This window comes from Lepidochelys kempii, chromosome 20 (genome assembly GCF_965140285.1).
Source record: "Lepidochelys kempii isolate rLepKem1 chromosome 20, rLepKem1.hap1, whole genome shotgun sequence".
Taxonomy (NCBI): Eukaryota; Metazoa; Chordata; order Testudines; family Cheloniidae; genus Lepidochelys; species Lepidochelys kempii.
In genome coordinates, this window is record NC_136399.1 from 20394704 (window position 1) to 20416926 (window position 22223).

General features: G+C 39.5%; 1 protein-coding gene across 1 annotated transcript; it reads left to right on the forward strand.

The window, feature by feature from the left end:
• Positions 1–16733: 16733 nt before the first annotated feature.
• Positions 16734–20151, forward strand: HOXC13 (homeobox C13). The gene is made up of 2 exons (XM_073318791.1): positions 16734–17388; positions 19895–20151. Exons 1-2 carry the CDS (start codon positions 16734–16736, stop codon positions 20149–20151), a joined length of 912 nt encoding a protein of 303 aa, XP_073174892.1.
• Positions 20152–22223: the final 2072 nt, after the last annotated feature.

Genomic DNA, 22223 nt, shown 5'->3' on the forward strand with positions numbered 1-22223 from the left:
TAAACAAGCCTGAGTTGGTCTCTCCCCTGACGGTCCTGGTAGCTCTTCTCTGCCCCATATACAGCGGTGTGTGCCTATGCCATACACTTGTGGCTGCAAATTCCATTTGATTTCTAAAGGCAGGTAATATATTTCCAGTAGTTCGACCGGATGCGTGTGAGTGGATGGATGGCAGGGGCAGGAGAGGGCAGAGTGCTGGCACCCTGCTTAACCTATTCCAAAATATGAAGTTCCATCCACAACTACAGATAGCTGAATGTTTCTGCTAAACTGTGATGTAGCTAACGGTGTCACAGTCCTATCGCCCGCAACATTAGGCTTCAGAGTAAACAGTCTATGTAAATGAATGGAGACAGTTCATATAGTACCCCCTACAGCCTATCTATTTACGGACCAGCCAGCCCCGCCTAGGTTCACATGCCAAAGACCACCTCCAGGAGCTGAACTAGCCCCTCCGATTTGCACGAAGAGACCGGATCCCATTTAGTCGCATCAATGAAGTGGCCAGATTTTCAGATACTGCTCCCTTTCCCCTTTTCCCCCTCCCCAGTACGGGTGTGGGGGAGGGGTGGAACTCACCATTGTTATCAAAAGTGGGGAAGGGGCGAATTCTCCATTTTCTCAGTGGGGTTGGGGTGGGATGGGACACAATTATTTTCAAAGGTGAAGGAAAGGGGATCTCCATTGTTCTCAGTGGTGTTGGGGGAGGTTGAACTTACCATTGTTTTCAGAGGTGGGGGCGGAGGGAATCTCCATTGTTCTGAATGGGAAGAGGAGGAGGTAGGACTCAACAATATTTTCAAAGATGGGGAAGGGGCGAATTTTCCATTGTTCCTATTGGGGGGTTGTGGAAGTGGAACTCAAAGTTGTTTTCAAAACTGGGGAGAGGTGAGATATTTCTTGTTCTCAGGAGGGGTGGGAAGGATTCTTCGTTGTTCTCAATGTGGAGGATTCTCCATTGTTCTGAAAAGGAAGGAGTGGAAGTGTTCTCCTTTGTCTACAATGGGAGCTGCTGGCAGTAGAGTCCTCTGGAAAATCCAGCCGCTTCATGTAGGTACCTAAAAGGGAGGAGCACTCTTTTCCTGAAAATATGGCCCCTTATGATTTAAAGCCAACGTTTTAAATCTTGTAGAAAAATTATGGAGCTCGCAATGAAGCCGGGGATTGTGCATAGAATCATAGAATATCAGGGTTGGAAGGGACCTCAGGAGGTCATCTAGTCCAACCCCCTGCTCAAAGCAGGACCGATCCCCATGATCCTGGTAGGGTTCTATCTAAGTGTCCAAATTCCCCTGATGTGCAAATGACCAGCGCATCTAATCAGCTGCTTCTAGCTCCTCGGACTTTGCTTTTGCTCCGATTCCTTCCAAGTCGCCATATCCCACTCCAGCCCCCATTGGAACATTAATTAAGTAATTACTAATCTTTTGTGGATCACCTATATGGTGCCCTTTTCCTCTTGTGGTACATACTGGGATCATGACGTAGGTAAAGATGGTCTTTCTGTTCTGTGTTGGTACATTACCTAGCACAATGGGCTCCTCGTCCATGATTGGAGTCCTGGGTGTATAATAATAATAATATTTATAATAAAAAATTAATACTAATTATTAAAGAAAAATACATCGCTAGGAAGATCTGTCTACCACCTAGGCTTTTGCTGCTGAGTTGGTAGAATGCTGTGCAACATAATTTGCGACTTTTTTTGTTCGGCATGCTAGGCCCAGCCTTTGGATCCAGGATGGTCTATTTAATGACAGGTTTCAGAGTAACAGCCGTGTTAGTCTGTATTCGCAAAAAGAAAGGGAGTACTTGTGGCACCTTAGAGACTAACCAATTTATTTGAGCATAAGCTTTCCTGAGCTACAGCTCACTTCATCGGATGCATACTGTGGAAAGTTTAGAAGATCTTATTATATACACACAAAGCATGAAAAAAATACCTCCTCCTACCCCACTCTCCTGCTGGTAATAGCTTATCTAAAGTGACCACTCTCCTTACAATGTGTGATTATCATATACATTGTAAGGAGAGTGGTCACTTTAGATAAGTGCTGTAGCTCACGAAAGCTCATGCTCAAATAAATTGGTTAGTCTCTAAGGTGCCACAAGTCCTCCTTTTCTTTTTACCAGCAGGAGAGTGAGTTTGTGTGGGTGTGGGTGGGGTGGGGGGGGGGTGAGAAAACCTGGATTTGTGCTGGAAATGGCCCAGCTTGATTATCATACACATTGTAAGGAGAGTGATCACTTTAGATAAGCTATTACCAGCAGGAGAGTGGGGTGGGAGGAGGTATTTTTTTCATGCTTTGTGTGAATATAATAAGATCTTCTAAACTTTCCACAGTATGTATCCGATTAAGTGAGCTGTAGCTCACGAAAGCTTATGCTCAAATAAATTGGTTAGTCTCTAAGGTGCCACAAGTACTCCTTTTCTTTTTGGGGATGGTCTATATGAACCTTTGAGGTTGTAAGCTCAGCTGTTCAGAGGAACAGTATTAAGCCTTAGGATCTGCTTCATAATGAAACCTTTAGCTGGTCCAGTGTCAATGACTTGCTGTTTTACTATGCATACCCCAGGAGGAATTTTGGCTGAATATTAGCAAATGGAAAAACCTGTCAATGTGAAGTAAATAACTAAGAATTCTAGTAAAAGGCTGGCACTTAAAAGAGGCTCTCATCCCGCTGTTAATGGAATCAGAATACAATTCATAAGTCTCTGGATCTGAAGTTTTGCCAATAAACTTTCCCCTCACATACCTGTTAGCTTCACCCTGTCCCCCTTACCTTTACAAAATAATGGAAATGAAATACATTTTTATCATGATTAGTTAATTAGTTAATTCATCAATCCAAACAGGGCCTTTTTGTGCGATCTCATTGTGTAAATGAAACTGGCAAGAGCAGGGAATGTGCCGGACAAACTGTCCCATAAGAAGCTATTTACTAAAGCTCTGAGCGCAGCCAACTTTGCTAGGTATGGCACCGTTTCTGCCTGACGTTTCCTGCTTTTGCCAGTTGCATTTGCACACGGATGGCACAAAAGTTCCGTTTGGATTTCTGAATGCTAAACAAAAACTGCGTTGAGAATATTCGTTGGAATTGGAGCCCACAGACGCAAAACCTTTTTGGTTCAGGGTTACTAGTCGCTGCATTGCTTACGCAGTCCCAACTTCCATTGACTTTCCAAACAATGAGAGATTTCCCTGAATAAGGAATGGAGAGACACAACAGTATATATTCGAGTGTTATGATTTCTGTGGCAGAGGCCTTGACAATTTCCTGACTCTGAGGTTCTGGTGTAGTTTCACTTCTCCCGAATTTTAAGATTTTCAGTATTACCCAAAAGAAGAACACATAAATCCGAAAAAGATCGTGTTATTTCATTCTCTGTACCTTTTCGGCACAGCCTTGATTTCCTGTTTGTCTAGTAAATGCACATCTGACTATGCTTCTGGGTTAGTCAGTGATTTTAATCTTTCTTCGGTGATCTTTCTTTTTTTATTATTTTATTCCTGAACAGAAAATCATTTGAATATACTTTTATGTTAATATTCTAAGATTTGAGAGGATTACACTAGACAGAAATAAGAGTCAATATCCCACAAAGAACAGGCAGGTAAATAGGGATAATTGCTCTATAAATTACTTATACAACTTTTCCTGCAGAAAACCCTTTCTGAAATTGAATTAAGTGGAAATCCAGTCATTTTTATATTATAAAACTAATACATAATTCCATTCCCATGTTAATTTGTGAGGTTTTTGTCTTGTTTTATATTTTTCAGAGCTAGACCTTCTCAATAGAGCCCTTTCCTGAACAACATTTGATTTCTTATCAAGGGTATGTCCCTATCCAGCGCTGTAACGTAGAATGTTTGTACGTTAAAAATCCTGTGTATTGAGTTACATTTTGTTTAACTTTATGCCGCTCTGCTCCATTACAAAAATGGATCTAACAGAATATAATGTGATTTAATCTGAGGCATCTGAAAAAAAAATCATCTAGGAATTTTTTTTTTCAAATAATTGACTCCTGGAAAATATATACTTCCTGGAAGAGAAAAGTATCCTAGATTTCAGTCTTTTGCAGAGGTAAAAGGAAGTTATTAACAGATTTAGGGTGTTGGATTCTTTCCCCCCCTTTCACAATTTTATATATATATTTTTCTGTTTATTTGGCCGCAGCTCAAGACTAAGTCATGATAACAACCTGATTACACTTGCCCTGCAGGAGAAGCAATCTCTGCATTTTAATTACTTCATTGGAGCTTCGTTTAGGTTTAGTTCTGTGTTGACACCAAAACAAATGTCAAGGTTATTTACCCTGCTGCATGTTCCCAACAAACTAAATTGTCGTGTAGATTGCATGGTGAAGATTTTAGTGCGTTAATGGGGACGATTATGTATATTTTATATAGTATTGTAGGTACTATTAGCAAGTGTAATTCAAAATCACCAGAGCTCAGTCTGATGGCTGCTGCATGGTGAAACTGGAGTATTAAATCAAGGGTGGAAAATACACATTTTATCATGAACTCTGCTGTCTAATCTGGGAGTACTCCAGTAAATGGGAAATGTCCGTGTTGTTCCTGGCTGTGGGTATAAATTGTGTTTTTGTTGAACTGAGACTCTGTTTTTTTTCCAGTTTTCTTACTTTTATTGCCATAGTAACGCCTGAAGGCAGGTGGCAAAAAGTATAATTAGCTTATTAATCTACCTCAGTGTGTCATCTATAAAGTAGCTTGTAATGCAGAATGGTTCTTTGCGGTTCCAAATAGCATTGAACTTGTCCAAAATCTCAAGACCTACCTCTCCTCCAAAAAAAAAAAAAAAAAGACAAAAAAAAAAAAAAACAACAAAACAAAACAAACAAAAAACCCAAACAAACAAAAACAAACAAAAAAAACCCAAACAAACAAGTTACTAAATCCTTTTATTTCTGCTCGAATGGTAGTTCAATTGTGAATATCTGAAACATTAATATCTGAGCCTAAAATTATTGACATGAGAAACAGAAGCAGATGTTTTTGAAGTGACCTCAGGACAGTCGCTAACACAGTTACATTAAGGAGGGTTGAGTGTGTGTGTTGCTCCGTTTTGTTGATTTTTTTTGGCCAGTTTTGCATAAATATATGTAGATCAGAGAAGACCAATCTCAGATACACTTTATGTATTTATTCGAAATGCTAAAAATGCTAAAATTGCTCTTACCAACAGGCTCTAGGCACTCTTAGCATAATTTAAAAATACAACATCACAGTGTAAAATAACTCATAAGCCCAGCAAGCAATTTGCAAACTCAGCTACTGCTCCCCCGGAATACCCTTACAGTAGACACTGATCTGTCATCTCTTCATGAAGCGACCTCTTCAAAGGGGGAAATGAACTGTATCTTTGTACTCAAGAAAATATTCCTCCCTTCTTACCTCTTTGTTTCTCCCTTGAAGAATAGCATAATACCAACAATAAAATGTTACTTGTCATAGGATATTGGATCTATAGAAAACGACCGCAAAACCTTCCCCTTTCCCGTGGGCGCTTTCTCTAGATTTGTACAAACCACACAGGGTGAAAGCAAGTAAGCAAGTTCTTTGGGACACATTAATTAGATGGGTGATCACATCAGAAGAAAATACAAATATTCTTTGCAGGTTGTGAAAGTAAGCACTTCCGAATACCCAGAAACGGGTTTTTCTTTTAAATAAATCTGTTGATCTGAAAAGATTTCTTATTTAGACTTTGAAGCCAGTGTCATAACAAATCTTTTGAAAAGGATCCCCAACACCTGAGCTCTTACTAACTAAGCAAGGAAAGATAAATATACCTATGTAAGATACTGACACTGACAACACTCTTCTCAAGTTGACATTTTACAAGGCGTATTTCTCAGGAAGTAGCGTTTTGTCTAAGCTGCTTAAGTGTCTCCACTTACTTATTGGACTGGAGTTACGTTGGTTATATTAACTAAATAACACACCATCAACTAATTTCACACACCCCCAACCCACTCACATGTTCATGAGTTCTATAAAGTTTCCATCGTGTACTTTCTAGATCTTTATTCATGTTAGGATCAATTACTTTACATGGAAATGTTGTCTCTGCCTTTAGGAAATGAAAGTTAAATCCCCCCCCCATTCCGTTATATTTTGATTTGAAAAGAGGAATTTAGATCAGATACATTTTGATAATGATATCCTTCCCTTAGGGCCAGGGTCTGATAGCCTTACTCATCTTGAGTAATACTTTTCCCCCTCTTCTGCTTGGGACATTTGATGGAGTGAATCAGAGTGGTGAACAGATTTAAGATAACACTAAGCACTTTTAATTTGTCCCTGAGATATGTCTTAGTTAACCGTTGCACATCATCAGCAATCCACAGAAGTAAATTGAGTTTAACAAAAGCAACATTATTGTGGAAGGATCATTCTTCCTGCAGTGCTGAATTATCATGAGACTAAAGTCCCAGCTGTATATTAACGCTGCAATAAAACAAGTGGGGAATTTGGCTTTATTGTGGATTTTTAAAGGAGAGAACGAAGAAGGAAAAACATTAGAAATCGAAATGGTATATAACTACAGAAAATCTTGCGATATTTTGCAGGAAGATTATATTCGTTAATATAAATTAGACTACTCTTACAAGGTAAGTCACTAAAATTCAACTGGAGAATAAAAACGACATGAGTGTCATTATCTTTGTAACTGCCTTTTTATCTCACCTGTCCATGTCCTTTTCAGATATGAAGGGCAGGAATCTTGAAGACTTGAATTAAATTGTTGGGCGTTTTCATATTGACCCGTTGTGTGTGGGGGGGGAGGGGGGGAGGCGAGAGAGAGAGAGAATTTCACCAGACAAACATGCATTCTAAGAGTTTTAAAGTCTTTCTGGGAATTTTCGAATCAAACAATTGGAGATTTCTCTCTCTCTCTCTCTCTCTCTCTCTCTCTCTCTCTCTCTCTCTCTCTCTCCATCAAATCTGTCTGCCATTATAAGAAAACAAGTTATTTGGCTCAAAACTGCATTAGAAAGTGACACTTTACCCCACCCTCTGGCCCAGTCGATATCATGCCATCTGACTTACATAACATGATATTTCACCCTAACTAATCAGAAAAGTTCCAAATCTTAGCATAGTGCCAACTCAGTCTATTCCTCTGCAGTTACAAGGCAATAGGACCTCATAAGTAACCCGCCAGGCCTCTTATGCATGTAAGCACACTATGTCCTGTATGCATCACAACAATTCACCTATATATGGAGAAGACTTTTAGGATGCTTTATTATTGTATTTGAGTGCCCAGTGTGTATCCGTAAAGTCCAGATTCCCAGTCATTGTGGCTCTTCCCCGTAGAAAATAGCAAGTGAATAACATAACGTCTTAGTTATCAAGTCAAATTAAAATAATCATAAATATCTGAATACTTGGGGCGGCGGGGGCAGATGGTGGGAGGGATGGCTCTGAAAAGTCCTACTCAAAATAAGATCAAAACACCAGTGAATTGGAAAAACTTTAAATCTGACGGTTGCTAGAATTTTGTTCCTTCATTCATCTGGATATTTTAGAATAAAAAGTATTTAAAAAAGATGTTCTAAACATTTTTCATTCTTTTCAGGTCCAGTGCGTGGGTACGTGTGTGTACACAGAGGCTTTGGAAGTGACAAGAAAAGCATGCAGATAGCTAGCTAGCTATTTTTTTTTAACGTACACGTAGATATTTATACATACATTCACATATATTCTCTCTCTCTCTCTCTCACCCACACACACCTGCATTGAAAGTGAAAAGTGCAAAATGTTTAGAAGATCTTTTTATGTGCTCTGGGAATTATTTTGGGGGAAGTTTTCTGGCCTATGTTATACAGGGGGTTAGACTAAATGACCACAATACTCACTTCTGGCATTGGAATCTATGAAGAAATGGGTTTTATTTTAGAATAATCAGATGAATCTTGGGACAACATTCTAGTAACCCTCCGATTTAACATTTTTCCAGTTTGCTGATGTTTTGAACTTACTTTGAGCCGGACTTATCAAAGCAATCCCCGCCACCGACATCTTTTTTACCCTCCCTCAACAATTATTCAAATATATATGATTATTTTTATTTTACTTCTCGACAATGAAGACGCGTATTCAACTGCCATTTCGTATTGATCAGAGCCACAGTGACAGTGACGGGGAATCTGGACTTTAAGGATACACACTGAACATCCGATAATAACAACAAGAAAGCATCCTGTAAGTGTTCTCCACCTATATTTAAATTGGTGACCCGCATACAGAGCATAGCGTGCTTATACAGGCAAGAAACATAGAGGGTTACTGATGAGTTTCTATGTTGCAGGGGGATAGACTGGGTTGGCAATATGCTAAGATTTGGAGCCATTTATTTAGGATGAAATATCACCTTATATAAATAAGAGGGCATGATAGAAAATAGGCGAAGGGGAGGGGGAATTGTCACTTTTAAAATACAATATTGAGAAAAATACTTTTTTTCTTGTAACTGAAGACAGGAGTATTGAGAACTTTGTGCAAATTTGGGGAGCTGTTAGCAAGTGGTACATTCTTTATATTCACTCCTGGGGAAAAGGAAAATTCTCTCTCTCTCTTTCTCTCTCTTTCTCTCTCTCTCTCTCTCTGTCGGAGAGAACCATTAAACTTTTCGTACCATGGGTATTTAGTGGTAAAATGTAACTAAGCATGGAACTGTTGCACTGTTTTACTCGTAATAGTTAATATAAAATATTCACGGCGGCTTTTACTTTGTAAAATAAGAATACAACCTCCTAGCTTACCGGGCTTTAGAATCCTATAGTTAACACTGTGTTTATTATCAATATTGCTACTTTCCAAATAAAAAGTCGGGCGTGAGATAAAGAAGATAAAAGCATCTTGTGATTGAACGGTGGAGAATGGGAATAAAGCCTAGAGACAATTATTTTTGGGGGGGGGGACGGGCTTCCGTGTTAACCCCTGGATGTTCCTGTTTTAGCTTTAGAAGGTCTTACTTTTCGTGCTGTCATTGCTAGATCCTCACCGAAAATTTCTACCACAAAAAAAGTTTCGAGTGAGTGAATAATTTTAGGAGCAGAACTTTCTCCCGTTGCAGAGAGACTTTTCTTTTTTCGCCTATTTTCTGACACATATTTTATATATAACACATAGCAGAGCCCCGCTTTTGCAAACACAGTGGTATATCTCCATTAACTTATATGTTACTTCCCTGCTTTCACCTTAAATGTAAATGAACTCTGGAAATATTTCACACTAGTTGGTTAGTCAATTCTTTAAAAAATAGCCCTAAGATATGTCATTTTCACACCAAGTGAACAAAAATAAAAATGTTTTAGGGGAGGGAACACTCACTCCTACATATTTCTAACACAACTGACTTTGACTAATATTTGATACATTAAGCTGCTGTATAATGAGGAGAACTTGCGTTTTCTTACATTGGACTGGTCCTGGCTTCCAAGCAGTCTTGTCCTTCGAAATGCTTCTTGAACTGTGTTGACATCAGGATGGGGGGCGGGACAAATAAACCAAACCCCAAATCATTGAACCCCCCAGAATCAATAGTTCCTCTAGATTTCTAAAAGCTTGGTTTTAAAATAAAGTAGAAAGTAGTGTCTACTTCTAAAGTGATGTGAGACTGCAAAGGACCGCGAGGTACCCGAATTTCCTTCTCTCCCTCTGAAGAATATGCAGAGAAGATGATGAAAAGTTATAAAATCCCTTTTTGGTGATCGTCTTGTTGACACAAACACGGCCAACAGGGCTCCTTCTCTTTGTCAGTGGTATAGGCTACCGCCTCTTTTAACTTGGAATTGAACTTGGACTTCCGATGAGACAAGGCCCTAAATGGAAGGGGGTATTTTATTTGTCTGCCTCTGAACCATTTCCTACCTGCTTTATCTGAGCTGTGTTAAAAAGAAGACAGGAGGGCGAATGCACAGAATCTGTGTATTTTGGATTTTCCCCGCCCCCCCGGCCTTGCAAATAACCCCTCTTTCCCCACAGTCTTTTGTCCAGTCGATGAGACACCACATATCAAGAGGAGGGTGGAAGGGGTGGGGATAAGTGCAGTTAGTTGTCAGTCTCGGGGGCAAAATGCAGGGAGGTGAAGGTGTTGTCAGGCAGACGCCTGTTGACACTGGGTAGCTCTCCCCTGGACGTGCTCTGTAAGGGCTTCCACACAGCAAGAGCGAAGAAGTGCGCGAAGCTCCATTTGGGAGGCTGTTGTCATGTTGATTGTGATGTGTCAGGTTATTATGACGAAGAGGTATTTTGTTTATTTATCTGTTTTCCCAGGTCGCGCCCAGGAGGTGTAAGGGAAGGGAGGGCGAAGGAGGCAGGGGGGAAATGAAGCCAAAAATAAAAGTCACCCTGAATAAAAATCGCACGATTGGAGATGGAGGAGGAAAAGAAATGGAGACTTGAAGCATTTTCTAGTGGTAGATCTTCCATGACTCAAACTTTTTAAGACGCCCTGCCATTTTAAGCATAGAAACGGTCCTAGGGGGAGGATTTCATGACAGAATATCATATAAGAAGTTGGCAAGGATGATACTTCCGGAAGAAGAAGCACAAAGCGACTTAGATTTTAATAAATATATAAATCCATTGATTCCTAGATAAAACGATTATTTTGAAAGCAAGCTGTCAACCACAAATTACGAGTGACCTATATGAAATCATCTCACTCTGCATCTGCTAAAGCAGGTTGCAAGAGCAGGAGCGGTTCCAAGAAGGAAAGACAGAATCAGATAAGGTTACAGTCAGTCCTGGCCCACTTCCATTCAAACCAGTTTGGCCCAACAAGAAGGAAAGTAATCGCTACCCTATTTCACAAAATTCCCTTCCTCAAATGATGCCAGTCTCTCACTTTTAAAAATAAATTAATGACATTTTATGTATTCTGAGTCTGGCATCTCCAGTCGAAGACAAGATATTTAAAGAGATTGTGGTAGATCGCATGGCTAAGAAACATGTAAGACTGAATTTTGAGGTTATTCTTTTTAAACCTTTGTCAAGCACCTCAAAAGGGTTCTTTTTAATTGTATGCATACTTTGATCACAGCCCTTCCAGAGTTCACAGAGGCTTCTAAACACTGGACACAACAGAAAATTCCCGGATAGTTATATTAATGCAACCAGGAATTGAAAGAAACAAGACTTTTTCCGTTAATTTTCTTGAGAACGTAATGGAACAGAGAACACACCCAAAAGTCTGGAAAGGTATTTCAACTTTGGCTATTATTTATACAAAGCACATTAGAGGAAGCATGGGAAAGCTTTTCTTATAAACCACTGGTAGACTATGAAATGCAATGTCATAGTTTGTTGACTACATTTGATACTCCAGTGGGAAAATTATATACTGATTCCAATTTTTTGCCTACCACATATTCTATTTTCCCCTGTGGCTCAAAACCCTGTGATTATACCACCTCTCTTTTGCCCTAAACACATGATGGAAACGCAAGATCTCCTTCTAAGTCTATGTATATATTTTATTTGACATTATATTAGGTTTCTTAGACATTGACCATAATCCAACTGATTTCTCTGTAATGTAAATAATATATTTGCCATTCTTCATTGCATATATTGTGGATGTATAACTTTCCGAAGCCACAAGGCAAGAACGTTTCCACAGAGCTCTCACAAATCACCAATGTACCTAAGTGCAGGGAGATTTCAAATCTTTCAGATCTCAACACAAAATGTGTGTGTGGTGCGGTGGGGAGGAATCATTTCTTCTTAGCCTTTTTGATCCCAAATTGAAACAAAGACCCTTCATTTTTATTTCTATCACATCAAAACCAATTCGTTTTTCTTGAAGGGATGAATAATTACAGATAGTTTTATGATGAGCTGTTGCTGTTTGTACTTTTCTTATTAGCCATCATTTGCCTTGCCTGAGAAAGCAAATACTTAATTGAGGACCATGTTATATGTAAAAAGAAAAGGAGGACTAGTGGCACCTTAGAGACTAACCAATTTATTTGAGCATAAGCTTTCGTGATCTACAGTTAACTTCATCTGATGCATTCAGTGGAAAATAAATCTCCTCACTGTTTTTTTCACAGCATGCATCCGATGAAGTGAGCTGTCGCTCACGAAAGCTTATGCTCAAATAAATTGGTTAGTCTCTAAGATGCCACTAGTACTCCTTTTCTTTTTGCGAATACAGACTAACACGGCTGCTACTCTGAAACTTGTTATATGTAGGTGTGTGTGTGTGTTTTCTGTGGGCCTTTTTAGGCTATGGACTCTGTAAAATAGATCATTATTTTCATGAATACTGTAGCCATTGGACAGAAAGTACACTCAAAAATCTGTCTTTTTAAAACTTTTGCAAGTCTTTGCTATTTAATAAGCATAATATATTGAAACATTAAACCCTCTGGTTGAAAACTAAAAGTATACCTAGTTCATCTACAACAGTATGTGTTTATTTCCAGCATATTTCTTTTCGAGGGGAAAATAAATGAAATTCCAAAATTAATGCATAATGGAAGGAATGCTGAACTAAAACAAAACGGGATCAAATCTTGGTATGGAATCATTTGAGGACTAGCTTGAATTCTCAGTTCTTGTAAAGCAGCATTGTACCAGCTAAAAGAATATTATTTATTTTTCTATGGATTGTGAAATTCATCTGGCTATCATTTATTTTCTACTGGTAAAATAATAATAATTAATAATAATAAAAACTCGCCCAGGAGCTCTCCCTAGCACCCCAATACATAAGAAACCAGAGAAGTCTGATCAAAAGAATCGATATTTTTATTAGTGCTTCTTTTCTTTTTTAGGTCCATTTGTACCTACCAGGAATCGCCCTTGTTAAAAAGTACTCGCATCAGAAGTATTCTCCGTCATAAGACATGGTATTTCACCAAAATGTTCAGGGCTCTATAAATAATGAAGATGATATTGTGAGGTCATCAGTCAAGCTGTTTTGATTTTGCAACATTTGTCCCCAGTTTTCGGAACGGAAAATTCTGAAAAATGGAACTGCAGAGCAGTCAAAAAACAGAACAAACAGCAGCCTACCGCCTCATGGGCCACATATCTGCTTTTATTTCTAATTGCTCATTTTTCTTTTGAAGATTTTTTATTTATGGTCAGCACCAGGCTAGGCCATTCCATATTTGGGGGCGTAAATATTACTGAGCAGTTTTAATTTAATTAACCCACTAGAATTTACTCTTGGCGATCAGTCCACAGCTTGCTATTTGAGGCAAATCAGCCCGTTTAAATGAGATAGCACTGAGCAATTGTATGAAATGAAATGCAGCTCCAAAGCCCGGCTAAGGCAGATAAGTGAACACAGGATGATCGACATAAACTGCTTCGGAAAAACCTTACCTCCTTCCCGAAAAGTTTGGCTTTTTCTCTCTCCTGCTTTCTTCTGCAGTTTTCAGAAGTCGCTGTTCAATTGGGATATTGTGTTCCTGGACCCTGAGCCGGAGAATTTCTGAGTCCCTTTCATCCCCGCCCTCCAACCTTGTTGTCCTAATTTTCTGTCTGCAAGATGCAATAATAAATTGAATTGTAAAATTCAACGTTTAATTAAATCTATATTTCATGGGAATAGGAATTGTAAATGCCCTTACATAAACCTGGAAAAGATCGCGCTGTTATTTTTATTTATTACTTTGCCCGCTTTACTGAAGAAGTATACCTTAAATCCTTAATATTTATAAACTGGTTTTCTTCTGCGCTTGGTACCCGTTCTGTTCAACAACTGATTTCTCTTAGACTCCCTCGATTATGATACATGATGTATTATACCTCTATTATGTTATTATAGGCATTTATTATAAAATCTTTAAAATTTAATGTTTAATCCTCCTTACACTTCTCATAAACAGGACCTAGGCTACACAATGTTAACTATTTCAGACAATATTCAAAAATAAAGGGTTGGAAATGGGTAAGGTCCCTTGGTAAGGCGAATTGGATTTTTGCTGGCACAGAGGGGGAAAAACATTTTTCAGTCTAGGTATAACCTCTTTTTTGCTTTTATATCCATCAACCATCTAAACCAGGGAGGTATTTTCTCCTGGAGATTTCTAGGTGAAGTGAAGTCATTCAATGGAATGTAAAGCGCAGGGATTTTCGTGTGTGTGTATTTAACCTTTCATTTAAAAAAAGTGAACGCTGGTATATTTGCCTATGGTTTTAAAATAGTTTTGATCCTTTTAAGGTGTTGCATCCCCGATTTCTTTTCTAGAGCAAGCAGGCATAATTCCTTTGGACTGATACTTTCTCGGGGACTTTGCAAGTCATTTTAGACGCTATCTGTGAAGTTCATTCTTGTCTGTCTAGACATTAATTAGGAACTGAGTTGTCTATTTTGCCTTGACCTTGGACTTCGACTTTTTTTAAAAAAAAGCTTTAGGCAAGGATTTCTGAAAACTAATGTCCCTTATAGACGACATGGCGTTCCCGTAAGAAAACTGAAAGTTTATTAAAAGCGCAGCTTTCACATCTTCCCCTAAAATGCTACTTTTCTGATTGGTTTGAGTTAGTGGAGTATTTGTTTTTCCACTTACTGTCGATTTTTTTTTAAATGGTGAAAAGACTTCATGTTTTTTTACTAAGGAAAAAATGCTACTGAAAAGACGCGAGTAACTCTCCGAAAATGGGTATTTAAAAAACCCTGCTATTAACATAGTATGTAAGCTATAGAACATATATCTCGAATAAATAATATTTATTTTATACGTGTATTATTGTAATTTTGGTCTTTTAAAATCTTACATACACAATACACAGCTAATTCAGATATGGAATTTTATGTCTCTGCTTGACTGTTTCATTCAGGAACATTCAAATAAGCAACTCCAGAATGCAAAAATCCCTCGGAGGAGAAATACCCTCTTTTAAAAACCTTGAGTAATATTAAAAGTGTTGGATAATGCAGAAAAGCCGGGGCTAGGTGATTAGAGTCCCCATCTTCTAAAAATGGAAAGAAAAACCTCATCCTACTTTCTCCAGGGTCTTTCTTATTCCTATTACACTGAATTACTTCGTGAGGTATTTCTTATCAATTATTTTTGGGGGTGGGGGAAATCAGCATGAGTTTCTTGTTACTTTTTCACACACCTTAAATTCACATTCTTTCCCATCATTACAAGAATGAAGACTGAAATGACCGACTTCCCAGAAATTAAGTTAGGGAACTTTATTCTCCAAGGGCGTGGGAGGGGGACAAGACCACATAAGCATCTTCCCATCAATCTCTCCCCAAGTAATTTGCTCTTCTTCTATTTTGTCTGTTTAATTATAATGCATCTATCTTGGATCCTGTTTACGTTTTATAAACTGAGTTGCATTTATTGTCTTTTATGTTCACACACAAATCAGCACTGGACCATTAGACCTGTTCCCCTTTGCTCCATAACCCACACTGTTGGTGCAATATTTATTACTGAAGTATTAAACATTCATAACAGGATCTAATAATATAATCGCTGCCGATCCCCTTAAAACCTCCCCAGTTTGTTCAGCACGAAAGATTAAGTATTATTAGTTTGGATTAATAGAAGAAACAAGAGGATAAAGCGTCTTGGAGGCAACCATTACTACAACCTTACTTTGTGGTAGCTGGGTTTAATACTAGAAAAACAGCTGCGGGGTGGGGGTGGGGGGGAGAGATAGAAAGGCACCTGGCAAAGAAATTTACAACAGGTTAAACCTCGTAAATCCCATGTTTCTTCCAAAATCAGATATTCTTTTCTAATATTGTTAAAGTGATGATCAACCACATGTATAGTTTGTATACCTTGATTTTGAAGCAAACTGACCAATTATTACTTACCCGGCGCGCGCGCACACACATACACACAAAAAGGGAATGGATGACACACGCATTACAGTGAAGTCGAGGTCTTTCTTTCACCTAATATCCCAGCGGACAACAACAATAAAAGCGTTTGAAGAATTAAAAATAAAGCCCAAGAAGGTTTACCAGGGAAGGCTGAACTATTAGACCTACCGGTCCTGTTAGTCTATGAGCGATGGGGAGGGAAGGAACAATATTCTACTATTGAGATCAGAGATCCTTTCCCGCTCCTTCATTCCATTTTCCTTATGAGGGTGATGGTGTTTATATATTTTTTCCATTGAGCTCCAACCTAGTAAAGGAGCCGTCTCATTCCTTAGCCCCCAAGGCATGCAAGTAAAGAATGAAACACTTCAGTGAGCTCACATCCACTGGCAGGTTTTATTTTATTATATTTTACTTTTAAAATGTTCCCAGTGGAGCTTTTTTTTTTTAACACACCAAAAAAACAAATCAATAATATATCCTTGAGATTTCTGAGGGCAGTTAGACTAGAACGTCATGTCTAAACCCAGCTCTTTGTGTCGGCCAAATATTGAGTTCCCATTCCCCTTATTTAGTCCTCTCCCTCTTTACAATCAGTGGGTGTCACCCATTGCCTTTAAAGATTTCTGTTTCTGTCCCAGACCCAGCCAATGGGAGCTGCCTCTTCCCTTCCCAAAGCCAGCAGGGACAAGCAGATAGGACTGGCGGAGGAACACGTGACCGGGCCAGATTTTTTGAGAGCTATTTGCAGGTCACGTGGCCCGGAGGATTTCTTAATGAACTGGACCCATCTCTGCGCATGCTCCTGCGTAAACAATATGTGGGGGAAATTAGGTGTCTCTGGTTGGGAAGTCGAGTTTTAAAAAGCGCAGGCAGACCATGATATGACGACTTCACTGATCCTGCATCCACGCTGGGCGGATACCTTTATGTACGTGTATGAGGAAAACCCGAATGAAAATAACCAGAATAAAACCCCAGCCATGGAGGCGCTAAGTGGGAACTGCTCAGCGAGCCACTGCAGGGATATAATAACTTTGGGTCGCCATTCCAGCACCATTGGGACTCACCAGGGTTCTGTCTACACGGATATACCCGCTCCAGAAGCTGCCAGGCAGTGCCCTCCTCCACCAACCTCTTCCAACGCCACCCTGGGCTACGGCTACCCCTTTGGAGGCAGCTATTACGGGTGCAGATTGTCTCATTCCCACAACGTGAACTTACAACAAAAACCTTGTTCCTACCACCCAGCAGAAAAGTACCCCGAACCCAGCGGTTCCATCCCCAGCGAAGAACTATCTTCAAGGGCCAAAGAGTTTGCTTTTTACCCCAGCTTTGCCAGCTCCTACCAGGCGGTCCCTGGTTACTTGGACGTGTCAGTTGTGCCAGGTATCAGTGGCCACCCCGAACCGAGGCATGACGCTTTGCTTCCCATGGAAGGATACCAGCACTGGGCTCTTTCCAACGGTTGGGATGGGCAGGTATATTGCTCCAAAGAGCAGTCACAGTCTACCCATCTCTGGAAGTCACCTTTCCCAGGTAGGGTGTTCTGAGCTCCAGCATGTTTGTCTGCTTACTAACCGCCAGGTAAAAATCGCTTTGGAATGCCTTCTATGCAGCGCTATGTGTATGAACATGTACGGGTGAGAAGGTGAAGCAATCACGTTTAAATCAAAATACATACCGTGAGCTTGAGGTTGCTTTAAAAGTAAGCGTGTCCGTTTCCTTTCCTTTCTCGTCTCCCCTGCCTTGCCTCACCCGACGGGGTCTGGAGCTGTTCTTTTATGTTTTTATTTTATTTTATTTTATTTTCCACCCAAGTTTCTGAACGCAGGAAGCGTAAAAGTACCTGCTCACCTCCTAATCTTTCGCTAGAAATGTTAGATGGCGTGTAATGGTTCAGTAAATCATGGTGCAATTACAGAAATCGGCGTCAAGTGACAAATGAATCTTGTTAAGGGAAAGGGGTGAGACAAACAAAACACAGAACAATGATTTCCTCTTCCTCTAGTTAGAAGTCTTGAATGAGATACAGCGTGCAAAGCAACCGGAAAGCTTATGAGTTTGGGAGAATCTCCTCCTTGTTCTCTTGCCGCTTATGAAATTAATATCACCGCCTCTTACAGGGTTCTTTTCTCGCAGTTAATATCAAGGCCTGGCATGGTGATCTGAATGAATGCATTGCAGTAAAGTAGGACTGAAGATTTTGGGTCCCACACCTAAAGAGCATTCATCTTGGAAATATATGGGTTGCTGAATCCGGCTTTATTTCTCAGCAATGGTAACAGAGAGGCCGGATAGGCAGCCAGAAAATAAAGTAAATTAATGTGGCATAATGTGTGTGTGTGGGGGTGGGGGAGGGGGTTATACCGTACTGAATGAAGGAGGAAGGAGGGAGAATCTCCGAAATCCCTTTTAGAGCTTGTTGGGTTTCAATGGCTCTTTTGGAAACATTGATTAAAATACTTTCTTTTTCCTGTTTAGAACTAAATAAATAAATGAAATCCAAGTAGTGGTAGGGAAATAGCTGGCTAGCAGGTTCTTCTCTTTCCCAGATATAGTATTTTGTGTGAAAACCTGTTGGTAGAGATCCACTTGCCAAACCTGGAGCAAATGGAATCTTTATAGGTAACATTCAGCATCCGATGAAGTGAGCTGTAGCTTACGAAAGCTTATGCTCTAATAAATTTGTTAGTCTCTAAGGTGCACCAAGTCCTCCTGTTCTTTTTACGGATACAGACTAACAGGGCTGCTACTCTGAAACCATTCAGGAGAATGGTCATCTTCTGGATAAAGATATGTGCGTGTTTTTTTTGTTTTTTTGGGGGGGGAGGGGAGGAGGGATTGCGGTGGAGGCAGAGAGTCTACTCACCTATAAGTGTTTTTCTGGATGTTGGGTTCACTGATCCCCGTTTCATTTGCGGGCAGTACTGATAAAAATATGGAGAATTTCCATGGGGTGTGGGGGAGGATTCCTAATACTGTATCTTTGGGCCTTTATAGAAGTCCTTAGTAGATCTTACTGAAGCTGTCATTCTTATAGCAAGCAACAAAGAGAACAGCAGTGCAAAATGTTGGAGAAAGATGGTGTTGTGTTGTTGTTTTTTAAAAACCCATTGTTGTCAATTATAACAGTGGACTTTTGATACCTGTCTCAATTCGTGCTCTGGAATTGAGCGGGCTCTGAATCGTCTGCGACTCTTGGATTCGTGTCTTTGTCATCCTTACAGAGATAAGGAGCCTTTTTCATCTCATATCTGGAATTCTTTCCTTAAATGACTGTAGTCTGCACGTGCAAAGCCCGAATACGATTCATTATCGAGGTTTGGCAGTGAACAGCCTTAGAATAAGGCAAAAGTGACTAGACAAGCTTTGCACGCGAATCGCTGGTGTAATCTAAGGGGGTAATATTTCTTAATAGTTTGGGTGCCTCTCAAGAAAGGAGAGAACCAAGATAACTTGTCACCTTTTTTTTTTCTGTTTTAATCTGAGGCTTTTTTTTTTTTTTAATGCATCAACCCAACCTGCAAATTAGCAACTGATGCCGAGCAAAGTCCCGGCTTTTTCAGATTGCAAATGGTACCCGCGCTGCAGAAGATGGATTGTACAGAATACACAGCAAGGAGCTGTTTGTTTGTCCAAAGTGCTGCGATCCATCGTGCTGAGCCATAAAAATCATAATTAATGAGAGCACGTACGCTGTCTGGTAGTAATGGTAAAGCGAGATATTAAAGTTTACTGGAGGTTAAAAAAAGAAGAAGAAGGGAGAAACTTTAAAACCACAACTCCAATTTACCTGGTATGAAGGTCCGTTGGATTTGAATTGCAGGATATTTTGTTAAATTAATTGATACTCCTTGTTTATGTCTGAAATCCCACCTAGACAATATCTCCTGGAATACCAGGATTCTTTCCAGGATGATGTTTTGATATGCTACTCAGTGAGTCCGTCCTCCTCCCCCTTTCTGTCTGTCTGTCTTTCTCCTCCGTTCGGACCCAGAGAGTAGAACTATGTAACTGCTTTATCTGTCTCCTCATCTTGCAGATGTGGTACCTCTCCAGCCAGAAGTGAGCAGCTACCGTAGGGGCCGGAAGAAAAGGGTCCCCTACACGAAAATCCAACTGAAAGAACTCGAAAAGGAATATGCAGCCAGCAAGTTCATTACCAAAGAGAAGCGTAGGAGAATTTCGGCTACCACCAACCTTTCTGAACGCCAAGTCACTATCTGGTTCCAGAACCGCAGGGTCAAAGAGAAAAAGGTAGTTAGCAAATCTAAGACACCTCACCTTCACGCTACCTGACAAAGAAATATTTGAGGGGGTGGGGGGAAAAGAGAAAGAAATACGTACGATTATTATCTGATACATCTGTCTAATAATAACATACATTCGAACTCTTTGGTGATTCAATTGGTCATTTAAAAACGAAAACAAAAACACAGAAATAAACAGCATCTTTAGTTTATTCCTCTGCCCTCTTCTACTGTCCTCCGACTGTGAATATCTAATTGCTCTCAAGCATCCATCGATAATGTTAACCGTGTCTATTAAATGCAAATGTAGATTTATGTTTCAAAGACATGAATCCTGAATGTTATTTTGTAACTCTGTATAATAGCCTACCCCCCCCACCCCCCGCACCTTCTCCAGTACACAACCTTTCATATCTCTGGCTATTTCACGCACTGATGTCAAATGTATGGAGAGTCTCGCCCCTGTAGCAGAATCCTGTCATGTTATATTAGCTGAATATCCTTTCGCCTCACAGGACCCCCTAAAAATAAGGCTGCTATGCTGCGAAGAGAATATTTTTTATTATAATTATTATTCTGTGTCACTTGCAAAAATAACAAATACTAATTTAGGTCACCCAGGAAATGAAAGTGACTTGCTATATAATACATTTTTGAGGGTAAGTTCTCATTGGGGTTTATGTATCTCTGCCATCAAACTAGAATGTCTCTTTTTTTCGAGGACAATATGGAAAGTCCCCCATATTGTCACTGGTTTGGTTGTTCCCCCCGCCCCCTCCATGTAAATCGGCTCATTATCGACAGTGTTCTTTCGATATGTAAAAGCGATCTTTTTTTTTTATGTCTTGTGTATGTATATAATAGTGTGGTGTCCAAATGATATGTACTGAATGCAGATCACATTTCTTTAAAATAAATATCATTTTTGCTTTGAGAATGGATTGCTGCCGAGATGTTATTATGGGTATTTATACATATATGTGTATCTATTTAACTTTTTCAAAGCAAAATCAGAGAGTTCGGGATTTACACCATTGTAACCTCATGCCAAAGTAAACAGCTTGGAAAGAATGACGCCCCAAGGCTAAAACCCGGTAGGGAAACTGTCAGAAGGGTGCATTTTGAAATGTGTATGAAGAGCAGAAGTGCACTAAAGGAGTCAACACCTTGAAGCCAAAATATGGGAATATAAGAAAAGGTGTTATGATGCCTTGTTTCGAAGGAATATGGTATAAGCTTGTTTCAAAGGGGTAAAGGAGTAGTGGTAAATGGGATGAAAAAATATGCTTAAATCAAGCAGAAGGGTGCCATTTGAGAAGTGGGGGAAGGGAAAAAGGCTCGGATCCTTTTCTTCCTTGGACAACAACTGTATTCCTGTGCCAGGGAGCGGGGGAGATGATGTTTTGAAGAAGCTTGTCACCTAGCTCCACTATGAGAATGCTTTGCTCAAAAGGTGTATTTTGCTAAACCAGTTTGACTCAACCGCGTTCACAGATAAAAATCTAAACCCTGCCTTACTGTTACTAAACAAGTGGCAAGATCGTAATCCGTAGCCTGGCTGCGTTGTTTAATATGCCAGGTAAAAGGCTGCCTTGGAACGTGGTAGACTTTCAGAAGTGAGCTACTTTAAATGAAGAAAGTGTTTTAAAAATATTGTATAGTAATTTGTTTCCATAGGCGGGTCACAATATACCTTAATATTCATTAAAATTAATTACCTCATTAAATTGTCAAAGGAAAAGACAAAAAGTGATGTAACCTAAAACACTATTATTTCTGCTTAAATTTATATTAACTAGTGTATATAGTTACATTTAAAGGGTACGAAAGCCAGAAACATGCAATAGAATGGGATGTGTATATGTATAATGCATAGAATGTATATATACAAAGCATATGTATGTACGTATTAAGATATAGATACCTGATTTATATATATATCTCAGCACTTGTTTTAACATAACGAGAGCAACACACACACATGCATATATACCTATGTGTGTGTGCACGAACACTATTTTAATGCATGTGCTGATTACGAAGTACATAATGCATATATACACGGCTTTCATGAAACCCAATATCCTGAAATTCTATCACGTATTTTAAAGTTTCTAAAGG